General features: G+C 33.5%; 1 protein-coding gene and 1 non-coding gene across 2 annotated transcripts; both read left to right on the top strand.

The window, feature by feature from the left end:
* The first annotated feature begins 7,848 nt into the window (after positions 1-7,848).
* On the top strand, positions 7,849-7,932 carry TRNAL-UAA (transfer RNA leucine (anticodon UAA)). The gene has a single exon. It is a non-coding gene; the product is annotated as a tRNA-Leu (tRNA).
* A 4,460-nt stretch (positions 7,933-12,392) lies between these two features.
* Positions 12,393-13,495, top strand: LOC135792581 (RWD domain-containing protein 1-like). Its single transcript, XM_065303243.1, has 5 exons — positions 12,393-12,561; positions 12,625-12,830; positions 12,889-13,032; positions 13,093-13,279; positions 13,336-13,495. The coding sequence occupies exons 1-5, from the start codon at positions 12,492-12,494 to the stop codon at positions 13,452-13,454; spliced, it is 726 nt and encodes a 241-aa protein (XP_065159315.1). The 5' UTR covers positions 12,393-12,491; the 3' UTR covers positions 13,455-13,495.
* Positions 13,496-15,088: the final 1,593 nt, after the last annotated feature.

Raw genomic sequence — 15,088 nt, 5'->3', positions numbered from 1 at the left:
ATTAAATTTGTGTGCAAATTAATTCAATATTGGCATTTTGCATAATGGCACCCTATTTGCACCCCTGTAACATATTATATTCTTGTGTGCTGCCGTGCTTTCAGGGCTAATTTATGCGAGTTATTCGTGTTCGTGTACCATCACGCGCCAGCCCAGATAGTGAATGCATTTAGTGGCATTTAGTTGCACTCAAAGTTTGCACATTAGCCTCTTCTCCTCCCACTTCCCTAACATAGAACCATCATCAGGGAAAGGCGTTGCCTTCAACGAGTAAAATTAATATTCAACTTGGGTGTCGTTCATAATTCACATCTTTAGATAAAATCAAATATTAAATTAAATTTATAGCTATTTTCAGTTTATTTTATCTCTTAGTAAGTTAGGTTAAACTTAGAAGTTAGGTTATGTGTGTCAAAAATTAAATCTATAATATATAAAAATGAATCGCAGAATGCATTGGTACGCGCATAACTCAACAACGCCAAGACTAATTTTGCCAATTCTTTTTTTAAAATGTTCGTTAAAGTCCAAGGATGGTTTTAACGGCGAGAAAAATTCGAATAATTGCCGGGAAAACCCTAAAAACAGCCTTTTTCTAAAGGATAAAAGTTGGCATTGATATTCAATCATAGTAATAGTTAAATAGTCCGAGATGGCGCGCTGAAGTGCATTATTAGTTATCCTTACTAATATTATAAATGCGAATGTCCTGATGTTTGTTACACTTTCACGCAAAAACTACTTAACCGATCATCATGAAAATTTGTACACATATTCTTAGTGGTCCCCGAATGGTTATAGGCTACTTTTTATTTAATAAAAAAAATAATTTTTTAAATAAAATAAAGAAATAGTTTAGCCAATAATACCTCTACATCTGGCTATTTGACTACTTTAACGCCATCTAGCATTCCAGCAATGAAGCTCAAACCTAAGTACTATAGTACCATCACACTGTATTATCACACTGTATTACCGACAGCTACGTCAACATCAAATTCAATTGACTACACTATGGAGACTGTACACTATACTTCCATAGACTATACTTTCAGCCATTTTAAACTTCCCGCCATTCTACTTCATTGTTACTTCTTCTGTGACTACAGACGCGTACGGAAGCAACTTCATTACTTTAGATATTCGCGAGGGAAGCCGCGAAATATTTAAAATATTATTAAATTATTATTTAAAATAAAATTACGAATCTTATTGATAGAATTGACACATACTATGTCTAGAACAAAAGAGTAAAAACAAATTATTTCTTTATTAAACACACCGGAAACGAAGTCGCGGGCGAAAGCTAATAAAACATAAAATAGTTAGCCTTTTGAGGTTATGCAACGCCGGGTGAGTGTTTGGTAATATCCTCGGCCATAACGCTGGTACTTTATGCTCCTTGCGATGAAATTCAGCCATTCGACGCGGTTAATTTTACAACCTTTGTCATTTGCCTCGTTGCTACGTGCCACCACGTAGCTAGATGTACTGCACCCAGTTTTGTCGCTCAAATTACTCGTGCTTCGACCTTACATACACCTCGACTACTCCTTTACACCTTGCCACACATTTCGCATTCTGTGTTTAGAGTTTAGAGTTTGTGTTTAGCATTTTGAATTTTCATTCTCATTCTCATTCAACACAGAATATTCAATGATTGTTAATTTCAAGACAGTGAAACGTTTACTGCACAAGTGCGAGTACATCAACCCTTTGCGCATTGGTGGAAGGTAATTACAAGTTGCAAATAAGCATGTAAATAATATATATGCACATACTAGGGCTGGAAGTTTGGCTGTGAACTTTCGGCAGGACTTTAACCCTCCAAAGGGCTTGCTGGTCTTGTATTAACCTTTACAGGTCAGTAAATTGCTGAGCAAAAGTTTAAAGTAGAGAAAATGTCATGGTAATTCGGAAAAAGTTAGTTTTTGTGTATTTTGGTGTATATATCGTATAAAAAAAATGTTTTGTTAGTTACAGCGCTTATAACTCAAGAATGGCTGGACAGATTTTGATGATCTATGATTTTTTGGCTTTGTATTGACCAAGAATAAGAGAATAATTACTAAAATATTAAAAAATTTTGTTTAAAAGGTGTTAAATATGTGATTAAAATTGATATAGAGATTTAATCGTAGTAATAGTTAAATCATTTAATTGTAGATGGCACTTTATTAGTATTTCTATTTTATTTTTTAATAAAATTACAAATTTTATTCTTAAAATCGACACAATTAGCATCAAAATATTTGCGCATGCGTACTAGCAAAATCTTTTTTACTCTACTTTCACTGTTTTTTAAAAGCTTTCATAGTCTATTGAACGATTTCGCACGTTATTGCACTATTTCCTTCCACAGAATGGTTCCCCTTGTGATACATTCATGTCACGATCACAATGCTGACAGTTGCCGGTTGACAGCCGGAAGTTAACGACGAGTTTCACTTTAGGAATGAATTTGTTAAATCAAGCCTTAAATTCACTTTTAGATATGGAAAAAAATCTGTTGCGGCAGTTATGGTTTCTACACTCTGTTAAATTATTTGTGGAATGAATAGATTGTTATCGTGGAACGTTAAATCAGGGATCACTTGCTGTTAACCACTAGATGTCACTTACTACCCGCCGGCCTGAATTTGTATTTCCTGCATATTTCCCTCGCCGTCGCCGTTACTGTGAAATACTTTGGCGTTTTTGGGTTGTGGGGCAAACTGTGCCGGAGGGACATTTTCGTGCCGATGATAACAACCCTTCACATTCCGTGGTGTATTCGGGCAATAACATTTACTAGGCCAGGGTTGTACTCAATAGAAAGCGTGGAAATAAATTAAATTGCTTATTTTATGGAAAAAATTGTCAAAAGTGAGGTTTTGGCCTTGATAATAACCTTTAAATTTATAAAAAGTAAACTCACGTTTAGGAAACGTTTTGTCTTAGTAAAAATTAGCAAATATTAATAAAATAACAAAAACAAGTAAAGTTTTATGTAAAACGATTCAATTGTGAATATCTCGTAAACTAACAGAGATAAAAAGGTCAAAACGCAGACTCTTAACCTACGGAACCTTCTCTACAAGATAGTCTAGTTAAAATCGACATATAAGAGATGAAATTTTAAGTCTTAAGAAAAAAATTGGCAAGGGGGGGTGCTTAATACTTTTTTTCGACGATTTTCAATAATTAATATCTTCTAAACTAAAAGAGATAGCAACCAGCGGATTATAGATTACGGAAGAATGAATAATTCTCTATCAGATAGGAATTTAAAGTTATTTAATTTCAAAGAGTAAAAGGTCGAAAAATGCGACTAAAAGTGCTTAAAAGTGACATTTTTCAGTTTTTGAGCATTTTCTTCAATTGTGAATATCTCGTAAACTAAAAGAGATATCATGGTCAAATTGCAGACTTATAACCTACCGAACCTTTTCAACAAGATAGGCTAGTTAAAATCGAAATCTAAGAGATGAAATTTTTAGTCCTAAGAAAAAATGGGCAAGGGGGGGTGCTTGATACTTTTTTTTGCCGATTTTCAATAATTAATATCTTCTAAACTAAAAGAGATAGCAACCAGCGGATTGTAGATTACGGAAGAATGAATAATTCTCTATCAGATAGGAATTTACAGTTCTTTAATTTCAAAGAGTTTAAGGTTGAAAAATGCGACTAAAAGTGCTAAAAAGTGACATTTTTCAATTTTTGAGCATTTTCTTCAATTGTGAATATCTCGTAAACTAAAAGAGATACAAAGGTCAAATCACAGACTCTTAACCTACGGAACCTTCTCTATAAGATAGGCTGGTTAAAATCGAAATCTAAAAGATGAAATTTTAATGAAAAATGAGCAAAATGGAAATAAAAGTAAAAATATGCGACGTTTTCTTCCCCTTGAAAACTTCTGAATCGCCTTCATTAATCTCTGCACAAAAATACGTGTAACTTGTAGACTTTTCTAAAACTCCGCAAAGAATCACGCTTTGTGTGTGTGTATGTGTGTGGGTGGATCCGCTTTTACGACAGTTGAAAGTTTGCGCTCGCATTCGTAAGGCAAATTTTCTTTTAATTCCCGCTACGTGCCGCTCAAATCGACCGTTTTGTATTCGCCCAGCGCTTAATCCTTTCCGGCTCCTCGATTCGCAATCCAGCAGTTTAACGAGCTCGAAATCAACTCGAAGCGTGACATTCGTGATGTTTGCAACCATCAATACAGCAAAGTCAAAAATCTAAACTGACAGCAACATCAAACGCGCCGAATGTAACTTTATACAGTATCTACACATTAAAAACAACTTTAATCTCAATCTCGTTTACTCGGTATAATTTTTTACTAATTTGTCACTCTGCTTTCGCATCTTGATAGCAGTTAACTTTCGAGGACATCTCTCGAGGACACTAAAGAAGTGTCTGTCACAAGGCGTTGATAAAGTCAAGTTCAAAGAACCTCTTTGGAACTTTGGAGAGCTTTGGGCTTTAGGTTAGATCAAAACACTGATAAGCATAAAAATACGGACTGAAGAGGAAAAAGATTCATCAGGATGAGTATAAATCTAAAACAAATGAATAAATACAAAGTCAAAACTAATATCATATTCATGGAAAAACAAAAAAAAAGCTAACCTACTCGTAGAAGCGATGAATCACTGGGAATTAATATGACATCCGGTTGGAAAGCGCTAGGCGGGTTGCCAAGTGGCCAAAAGGCAAACAGGAAGTGAATAAGAACGCAAAGAAACGTTGATACGAGTCGCCAGCACGAACGTCTGATAAGTCGTAATAAGGATTACTGAAAGCGTTATAGGCGCTTCCAAAAACAACAAAAAAAAGTTTTTTCTTTGTTTTTTCATCAAAAAACTCAAAAAATTAAAAAAAATTTTTTTTTTTTTAAAGTTTTTATCAACACAACTCTTTAGTCAAGTAAAGAATTTGTTTTATTTTTAAATTTATTTATTTAAAGGTAAGAGTTATTTGCGTGGAGTACATGTTGGCTTTGAGCTTAAAGCTGAATCCTGTTTAGTGTCGGCTGTAAGCGCGACCAAAAAAGTACGCGACGAGGGTGCGCGAAGTAAATGAATTCGTGGGATGTGTGCTGTGCGAATGGGCAGCAATTGCTCGAAAGATAAACACGCGCGAGCTTTTCGTCCACTTTCACGATAGTAAAGGTCCAAGGTTGTTCAATGGCGCAATGCTCAACAAGCGGAAAGCTTTCAGATTCACATATAACCTAACCTCTCTTAGTTCTACATACTACACAATAGAATAGAGTATCTGCGCATGCGCGGCGTTTTTATGTGAGAAATAGTGTCATGCAGTGCAGTTGAATAAAATAAATGAAATATTTATGTCAAGACGCAAAGAATACGCGACGAACTTCAAAGCCACTCGAACGGAAACACGGCATTCTTCTATCGTGTAAGCTCGTAAGCACGAAATGTCATGCAAATTGTTTCGCATTTCGCGACCTGTCGCATGAAACATACATGAATGCATGAAAACCATACCACGCCAATAAAACAAAGAAAAAATAAGCTACGATTCACTACTCACATCAGCAAACATTTAATGCATGTGAAAAACTCGCCACATTTATCTACGTAGTAGCTTTAACCCGCGGCTTCGCTCGCGAATATCTAAACTAATGAAGTTGCTTCCGTACGCGTCTGTAGTCACAGAAGAAGTAACAATGAAGTAGAATGGCGGGAAGTTTAAAATGGCTGAAAGTATAGTCTATGGAAGTATAGTGTACAGTCTCCATAGTGTAGTCAATTGGATTTGATGTTGACGTAGCTGTTGGTAATACAGTGTGATAATACAGTGTGATGGTACTATAGTACTTAGGTTTGAGCTTCATTGCTGGAATGCTAGATGGCGTTAAAGTAGTAAAATAGCCAGATGCAGAGGTATTATTGGCTAAACAATTTCTTTATTTTATTTAAAAAATAATTTTTTTTATTAAATAAAAAGTAGCGTATAACCATTCGGGGACCACTAAGAATATGTGTACCAATTTTCATGATGATCGGTTAAGTAGTTTTTGCGTGAAAGTGTAACAAACATCAGGACATTCGTATTTATAATATTAGTAGGGAAGTAGGGATTCTCATCGTTTGACACAGAAAAATATATGTTATGCAACCCAATATACACACAAAGTGAAAGGTATATTTACATATAGCCATATTTCGACAGAGAAATGTAAAATTTGAAATCAAAGCGCGTGAATTTCAATGTTTTCCAAACGCGACCAATTTTTTATGTTTATCTATCAATATCCAGAGTATATAGGCACAAGTTTTATTGACGAATATTTCCGTCGGCGATAAAACAAGCACACAAAGTGAAAACCAATATTCATAAAATGTTAATGGCGGTGCGTGTTGTTCAAAATGGCGCTGGTTAATGCTACACACTCACAAATAACTGTAAAGTAATTGTTTCAGTTTAATTCAATAACTAAATAATAGTAAATTATTCCGTAATACTATAATAATAATGTATACATATCTTTAATGTATGCAACCACATAAACATGTTAATACGTGTCATAACCTCTTGCGTACGTGAATAACTAATAAATTTACATTTACAGGCTGAATGAGTGAGTAAAGCAGTATTTTCATAACGAATTGCTTAATTTTAAGTAACGTGCCGCATTGCTATTCAATTTAATGTCGAAATGAAAACTTTTTACGTGCATTTATCGGATAAAATTGATTTGATTTACGTTATGATAACATTAAATATATAAACTCGCATAAATTACGAATTCGTTCAGTTGGGTTTATGAAATGAGCATGAAATAATTAATAAAATGTAATCCACTGGCGGGAAATTGAGGTTATTTTATAAATTTTGAGTGTTTGTTTAACGCAGGTGGGTTTTTCGTGCTTTGAATTCAACTCGTGTATAACACGCTTGATTAAATTTAATTTTATGAATGTTTCAATTGGGTTTAACTCGGTTTTGAAGTTTGTGTAAAGTTTAAACATTTATATGGAGCCAAAATGGAAGATTTTATGTTTTACAGTGGAAATAACCTTAATTTATGTTCGGTACATGTACAGGAACTCAATTATTAAATTAAAGAGCATAATAATGTACTGTAGCGCCATCTATGATTGAATTATTCAACTAAAACTATGATTAAATATCTATATAAACTTTCGAGCCATATTTAACGCACTTTAAAATAAAAATTTTAATATTTTAATAATTATTCTCTTTTTCCAGACTAAAACTAACCTAAAAAGTCATAGATGATCAAAATCTGTCAAACCGTTCTTGAGTTATAAGTGCTTTAACTAACAAAACTTGTTTTTTATATTTAAATTACCGTTATTTTAAAATTAAAGTAATTTATAAACTTGATTAATGTATTACCTGGCAATATCTTGACACTTCTGCATGCATTTTCACCTGAGTATACTTGGTTGCAGTGTAATATTTATCGCGCACATGATATACGACGCCGTAGAGGCCCAAGTTGTGAACAATCACTTCGTGGCTCATATCAGCACACGGTTCGTGCAACGAAAATAAACGCAACAGAAGTCAAACAAATAGATCGCCCGATCGCAATGTGTCTCTAACACGCGTTTTATCACTAGAACTTTTTAACGTTCAACATTGAAACCTATGCAAATGTTGGGATAATTTATGTGACGTTTTGTGTAAATATTTAAATTTTCACTCTTTTTACATCGTCTCACAATTTATATTGTAGTTTTTTATTGTATTGCTTTGTTGAGGTAAAAATAGTGTTTTGCCGGTTAATTGTTTAACAGTGAATGAGGAGTTATAGTTATGGGTAGCTATAACAATGTTATTGTTTATTTTATGTTGTTGCAACAAGTCAGGTTGGCCGAGCGGTCTAAGGCGCCAGATTTAAGCTCTGGTTCTCGTATGAGAGCGTGGGTTCGAACCCCACACCTGACAATCACTTTTGCTTACTCAGTATTATTTATTTGTATGTTTGTTACACTTTTACGCAAAAACCACTGAAGATATTTTAATAAATTTTTGTATAGAGATATTTTATAATGTGAAAATTGATATAGGCTATTTTTTGTTGTGATAAATTCCATTTGAAGGGTATAAAATGTGGAATTATTCCTCAACAGTTTTTTTCTAGCTAGAATCTCATTATTTCACATTTCAATACAATTACCTTTGACGCCTATGAATCTATGTTATTCTAGCAGGTTCTAGACTTTTAAAGGTGGGTATAATACCCCTCATTGGCGCGTGATTCTTTGTCATAACAAACAGAATGGTCTCTGAAGAGAAAGGGAATGAAAGAACCTTTCGTCTTTTGTGCTTCAAATAAAGAATTAATTTACATTTTAATTAAGCACCTACCGCATCGCGCATTCTAGAGCAAAAAATTCTCTGAATTATAAAGATAAAAAGCTTTAAAACCAATTATCGCGTGAATTCTATTAAATTAAAATTATATCACGACAAATAATTTTAGCTGTACATTGGGTTGCATATCTTAGAGGTTAAAATACAAAAGGATGCAATACAACCTATCTATAATATAAAAATGAATCGCAAAATCTGTTGGTAAACGCATAACTCAACAACGCCGTGACCAATTTGGCCCATTCTTATTTTAAAATGTTTGTTAAAGTCCAAGGATGGTTTTTACGGCGAGAAAAATTCGAATAATTGCCGGGAAAACCCCAAAGACAGCCTTTTTCTATAGGATAAATGTTGGCATTGAGATTCAATCATAGTTATAGTTAAATAGTTGAATCCGAGATGGCGCGCTGAAGTGCATTATTATCAATTCTTTATATAATTAATTTGTTTAAAATTAAATGGCGAATCTTATTGATTTAATTGACACATACTATGTTTAGAACAAGAGAGTAAAAACTAGAGATCTATATAAAGATAGTTTGAGTTGATTTTTTATTTCTTGACATTTTGGGAATTTTAATTCTATTTTCATTTCTAAGAATAGAAACCCAAATGTTGTAAAGCAACAACGTCAGCGCAGAGAGTTCCCGCTTCCTTTGAATGTTTGAATGCGTCCAAATGTTTAATGTTTATTCAATATCAAACTTTGTTTGAAGGATTGTTTTCGCTGGCGCACATTCAACAGATCGCTTCATCGTTTCACGGAGACCGAAAGAAGCGAAATTGAAATTAATTGCGCCAATGTCGAGAGAGAGTAATTTTCGATTCGCTTCCTCTCGCCGTCTGCGCGTGATTTTTATCACGTTTTAATCGCTTCGTTTGTGCAAACATTAATAATATTAACACACAGAAAAAAATTAAAAAAGAAACAAACATTTTACGAGTGAATGGAAGCAGAAAAATGTAGTCAAAGAAAAAACTCAATTAATTTTCGTTTAGGGAGCCCAAACAAGTTGAAATAACAAACCACACAACAAAAACAATAAAAAACGCGTGAAAAGTAAAAAGTTTTCGAATAACTCACGTTTTATCTTGAATAATATTAAAACAAACAGAAATATTTCATTTTTTTAAATTTTAACCTCACAAATAGAAACCTAACCTCTAAATCTTATTTTTTAATATTTATATGTTACTCTAATGTTACTCTAATGTAATTTTGTTATTAAACACAGTTTTACCCTTTGTAGACTAATAAATCGTAATTTATTTCCTTTAGTAGGCAACACACTATACATAACCAAGTTTTTCCATCTAAATAGAAAGTAATTTGCAATAAAGTTCAATAAAAAACAACCGCAGTAACTTATAACTTTTAAACAAGCCGTGTAAGTGTGCACCACAGCGGTTTATCCAACACAAAGGCAGTGTTTCAATTTTGTTTGATGATTTTTTTTTGCGCTGTTTTTGTTGTTTTTTGATTGTTGCTTTAGTTTAGACTTTCTTCGACGGCGCTTTTCCATTACGCAGCGTAATTTTAGTGCCAACGGTGAAAGGATACCGTGTATTATTATTAAAAGCACTATTATTAACCGGAAATTGAAATACAACAAAAACTCAATCAAATTTCCGAAGGATCGCAACTTCTAAAGAAACAATAGCATAAAATATCTTGCTATAGAATGTGAAACTTACATTCAAAGGACTACGTAAAATCAAAAATAAACCAAATAAATGTTTAATATTTCAATTAATTTTAATTTTTTTTAGTTTTTAGTATTTTGTGATATTTGATACCAGATGGCGCAGTTTTTATAAATTGTGGTGTTGTATAACGTTGTTTGTGTGCGTTTTTTTGTAACAAAGTTTAACGTGACGTTATAAAATTAATAATCCTCGACGTGCAATTATTGCTGGTCGGCTGGCTGGACGCTAATAAACGCAAAAATGCACGTGTTTCTCTAACAACCTACGCGATGCGGGAAAGCAGAAAGTTAATTAACAGTTTTTTAACTGAAGCACTAGAAACGTAACCGTTTTAACGTTCAACTTTGCGCTGAATATTTAATTTCGTTAAACCTGTTACAGGACAATTGATAAAAAATTACAAAACTTGTAATTTTATTGGCGATTTTATTATTTTTGCAAAAAAAGTTAATTTTTAATGAATTAAAGCAAATTTTAGCGAAAAATCAAATAAAAACCTCATAAAATGATCGTTTTGAAGCAGATTATCTTTTGTTATGACTTAGATTTCACTCTATTTGCTTTTAAGCATAAAAATTTGATGTTTTTGTATAAAATTTTAAGAAAATTCAATTTTTTCAAAGAAATTTTCTAAAATTTTCAATAATTTTGTTGTTTTTAGTTGTAAATTAACAAAACAAAAATTATTATTGCAATGCAGGAGAATTCCCAACATTTGCCGATGCATACAGTACGGAAATCTGTCGTTGGCTCCGTCGCCATCCGCCGCCGCATTAATTTCCGGCACGCCGACGGCGGCCGCAGCATATCGACGCATCGCAGCGCTTTTATTCGCGCTTATAATAAACCACCAACAACACAGGTTTATAGTTTGTAATTACGCAGTGCCACTGTAATTACTGCATGATATTTATACAAATAAATAATTTATTAAACGCTTAAAACGTTAAATTACTTAATTTAAATCAAAAAAATTTAATTTTTCTAAAAAAAATTAAACAAAACTTACTTTTAAAGTGTGTATTATATCCAGGAGACTGGAAATTCTTGAATGTACATCTCTCAACACTTTTGAAGTGACAGCAAAGTTTGTCAAACTAAAATTAACTCTGTTTATTCGCACTTGTCGCGTTTGTTTACATCCGACACGGGTTGCGTTGAAGAACAAAGTGTTTTTTAAAGTTTTTCGATTACACTTACATGTCACATATTTATTATTTCAAAGTTTTACTTAAACAAGATGTAGTTTATTTTTTAAATTCAATTTCATGCACTTTAAATTAATTTTAACGAAATATTTGAATTATTTTATTGTTTTTGAATGTTTTTGATAGTTTTGAGAGTGAAACACGCACAAGATAAGCGCAAGAAAAATTTCGCGTTGTGTTCGCGTCCGCGGCGCGTTCGTGAATCGCGGAGGCGGCGTTGGTCTACGCCGGCGGCTCGTCTCTGCTTGCGAATTGGCGGAAAGTGCGCGCACAACTGTTTCCACGCCGTCCTCAACGCCACTGCCAAACCACACACAGCACACAACACGCGCAGATCTTTATCAAACGTTGTGTGTTTACTTTTTTTTGTGTTGCAATTCAAAAACTACGAATTTCAACGTAAACAACAAATATTTTATTTGCGTTTATTGAAATATTCAACTATTGCATGTATAAAACTCATATTCTCTTATGTTTGTGGTTTAATGTGGCAGATAAGCGCTGAATTCTTGAACGAATATGTGATAATGTAATGCGATGGGATAGTAATGGACGGCGCATAACCGTAAAGTTTTATTTGTTCTTTTCGCTCACAGCAAAGATTACGTCCTGTTTCTGCTTCGTCCGCCAGTTTTTTCACCCTTTTTTTCATTACTACGCGTGCATTTATAACGCGCTGTTTTGTTATGACACCTTTTATGCATTTTCTTTACGATTCAATAATTATTATATCACGCGCATGTCCATTATCCATTACATTAACAATATCGCATATTTTTATCGCCTACTTCACGGCGTACATTATAAAAATATGATAAATAGATAAAATAAACGTTGAATCCTGTTTTATCCTTATTTTTGTGCAGATTTTTTACTTGACTATAGGCAACTTTACATGCACGATACAAACGCGGTGTACAAATTTCAGGTTTTCAATTTTTAAAAGCAATATACAAGAAGAATATAAATTACATTAATAAGTACCATAATAACAAGCTGAATATGTTTTATTTGTGAATTTTATGCAAGTTTTGATTTAAAGTCAGTTTTATTTGAGATATTTTATCTTTCTTTAGCAGATATGCAACGTAGGCAACCCAACATACACCAATAAATACCCATATAACCCCGTCACTTTTATCAAAAAAGTCAAAATACTTGTTTCTCGCCGCATGTTTATTCCCAAATATCTAATTAACTACAGTACAATTCACAATGGACTATAAAGAAGAACAAACGAATGAAATAGAAGCATTAGAATCAATTTATTACGGTGATGTTACAAGTAAGTAATTACGTTAATTTTGTAAATATTTGCATATAACCTAACCATAAACCTTGCTTTTAGTATTAACATCAGAGCCTCACCACAAGTTTTCGATACCAATCAAATCCGAAGAGTATGATGCAGACACAGAAGAAGGACTCACATGTAATTTAGTCTTTACCTACACTAGCAAGTATCCAGATGAAGCACCTCACATGGAAATTGAGGACACTGTTAACTTTGAAGATGATTTCGAACAGGAACTGTTATTGCATTTACAAGAACAGGTTAATTTTAATAGTATTTGTAGTATTATATTATTATATTGAGTATTTTTGCCCAAAGGTTACTGAAAACTTAGGTATGGTAATGATTTTCACATTGGTGTCATCAGCACAAGAATGGTTGAATGTCAAATGGGATGAACACAAAAAAATGGTTGAAGAAGCCGCGATTAAGAAGCAGAAAGAAGATGAAGCTGCTGAAATGGTTTTGTTTTATTATATTTTCCTCTATTTTATAATAAATTTATATTTTTTTTGTGTTTAGAAACGTTTTGAAGGCACTAAAGTAACAGTTGAAAGTTTTATGAAGTGGAAGATACAATTTGAAGATGAAATGGGTATTGCTAAAAAACGCGAAGCAATTGAACGAGATGGTAAGAAGTTAACAGGAAGGGAATTATTCATGCAAGATCAAACACTCAATGAATCTGATCTCAAGTTCTTAGATGAAGGTATAAAAAACGTATTCTATGTTATTTTGGTATATATTTTATTAATTATGTTAAAGGTGATGCAGTAAAAGTGGATGAATCACTTTTCCAAGACCTGGAGGACCTAGATATTGATGATGATGATGAGGATGATAAAGATTACGATCCAAATGATTGTGACAGTGATGCGAGTTGAAAACTGCTTGATTAAAATATTCGTTGCTTTTTTATCATTAACTTAATGTATTAAATTGTTTCCTTGGGGTTATATTTAGGGTATTATCAAATTATCATAGGTGCAAACGTCACACAAATCAAGTTATCGCGCATGCGCACAAAAGAATCATCTGACATTACTTTGCTTGACATATTAATTTTACTTTAAAATCAAAATGAAGAAAATGCAATCTTTAAAACTAATAATTTTCCTAATAATGGTTAAAAGAATAGCTTCAAGAACAAAATATGAAGAAAGAGCTGTTTTCGAAGAAAGCGCCATTTTTGAACGGGCTGCCAGCAAGCTCTACGCAGACACTGATTATTTCGAAGAAGAATGCAACAGAGAAATGTGTGAGTGTCTATACAATGTAAGTGCTGATAAACATTCCCTGCAAAATACTTCAATCTCCACGCTGAAGCCGATGCTCAATTAAAAGCATATTGCGCTCACCATCCGAAAAATTTACCATGCAAAACACGCTGTCGTCGACGCACAACCTGTGGAAACATCGACAGTCCCTACAAATCAATTTCAGATAAAGCACGTCATTGCATTCGCACGTGGATAAACACAATGCGCAGCGTAATAGCAACTGGATCATTTCGTGATATTTTTCATACTGCTGCAAACATGCGTGTTATCAACTACGATTTGGAATGTGAATTCTTCGCCGGGTGCTATCTCAAAGGATGTTTCAATCAAGATGTGTATCCGAAAATTGCGCTTGATGGCACGCATCTCGGCGCGACTGGTTATGGCTACATTAGTTTCAATATGACCGTGAATCGTATTTCAATCTCCGAGATGGTTACTGCGTTCATGTTATGGACGTTCAATGGCTATGGATCTACTCTTGAGTATCCGTATATTAACCCGAACTATCACGACTTCTTGGTGCGTGATAAAATGCCGCAGTTTTCGAATGATTTCTTGCAAATGTACGCGGCGAATACATCGCACATTGGATGTGCGTTGTATAATCGGAATTTGTCTAGTCATTTGATTTTCTATCAGTTTTATTGTGTTTATCGGCAAGCTGTGTCTTTTGCGAAAAATTTTACGTTGTATAAAGTAGGTCCGCCTGCTTCTGCATGCAATGAGTGGGGTGAAAGGGAATCTACGATACATTCTGGTTTGTGCGGGAAAGTTAGACTATTATCGGATGATCCGTTTAGACCTTTTGTTGATTTAAATTCTTCATCGGGTATTACTTTTACTTTGGAGTTGTTTTTGGGGTTATGTTTTGTTTTGTTGGTTGCATAAAATATTCATAACCTGTATTTTGTGAGTTACAGATAGAAATAACCTGGTTTTTAAGTTTTTTTGTTGAGTGAAGGACTAATTTTGATTAAATTCAGCAGATAGGGGATATTTGATGGCAATAGGATCAAAAATGGTGAAATACTCTGCTGTGGAAATTATTTTTTCATTGGTAACATTCATTAGCCCTAAATTATTGATGTTTTCGTATTAAACTGTTTTCTTAAATTAATATTTTGGACATTCTTAGGTCCACATGCATAAAATTTAAAGCTACAAGCATAAAATCGAACGAATAAATGGAAACTGTCAATAGACACGCAAACCATACACAAATCAAGTCATCGTGA

This window comes from Atheta coriaria, unplaced genomic scaffold (genome assembly GCF_025399875.1).
Source record: "Atheta coriaria isolate IRGN ID8LTWV9N9 unplaced genomic scaffold, Caltech_Dcor_3.1 hic_scaffold_5_pilon, whole genome shotgun sequence".
In the NCBI taxonomy this organism is placed as follows: domain Eukaryota; kingdom Metazoa; phylum Arthropoda; class Insecta; order Coleoptera; family Staphylinidae; genus Dalotia; species Dalotia coriaria.
This window is presented reverse-complemented; position numbering and strand designations above follow the sequence as displayed.

What these genes read in the sequence shown, in the direction of transcription:
- LOC135792581 (XM_065303243.1), top strand. Translation starts at nt 12,492, where the DNA reads ATGGACTATAAAGAAGAACAAACGAATGAAATAGAAGCATTAGAATCA. An exon ending in TTATTACGGTGATGTTACAA is followed by an intron (nt 12,562 to 12,624) that starts GTAAGTAATTAC and finishes CCTTGCTTTTAG; the next exon opens with TATTAACATCAGAGCCTCAC. An exon ending in TCTCAAGTTCTTAGATGAAG is followed by an intron (nt 13,280 to 13,335) that starts GTATAAAAAACG and finishes ATTATGTTAAAG; the next exon opens with GTGATGCAGTAAAAGTGGAT.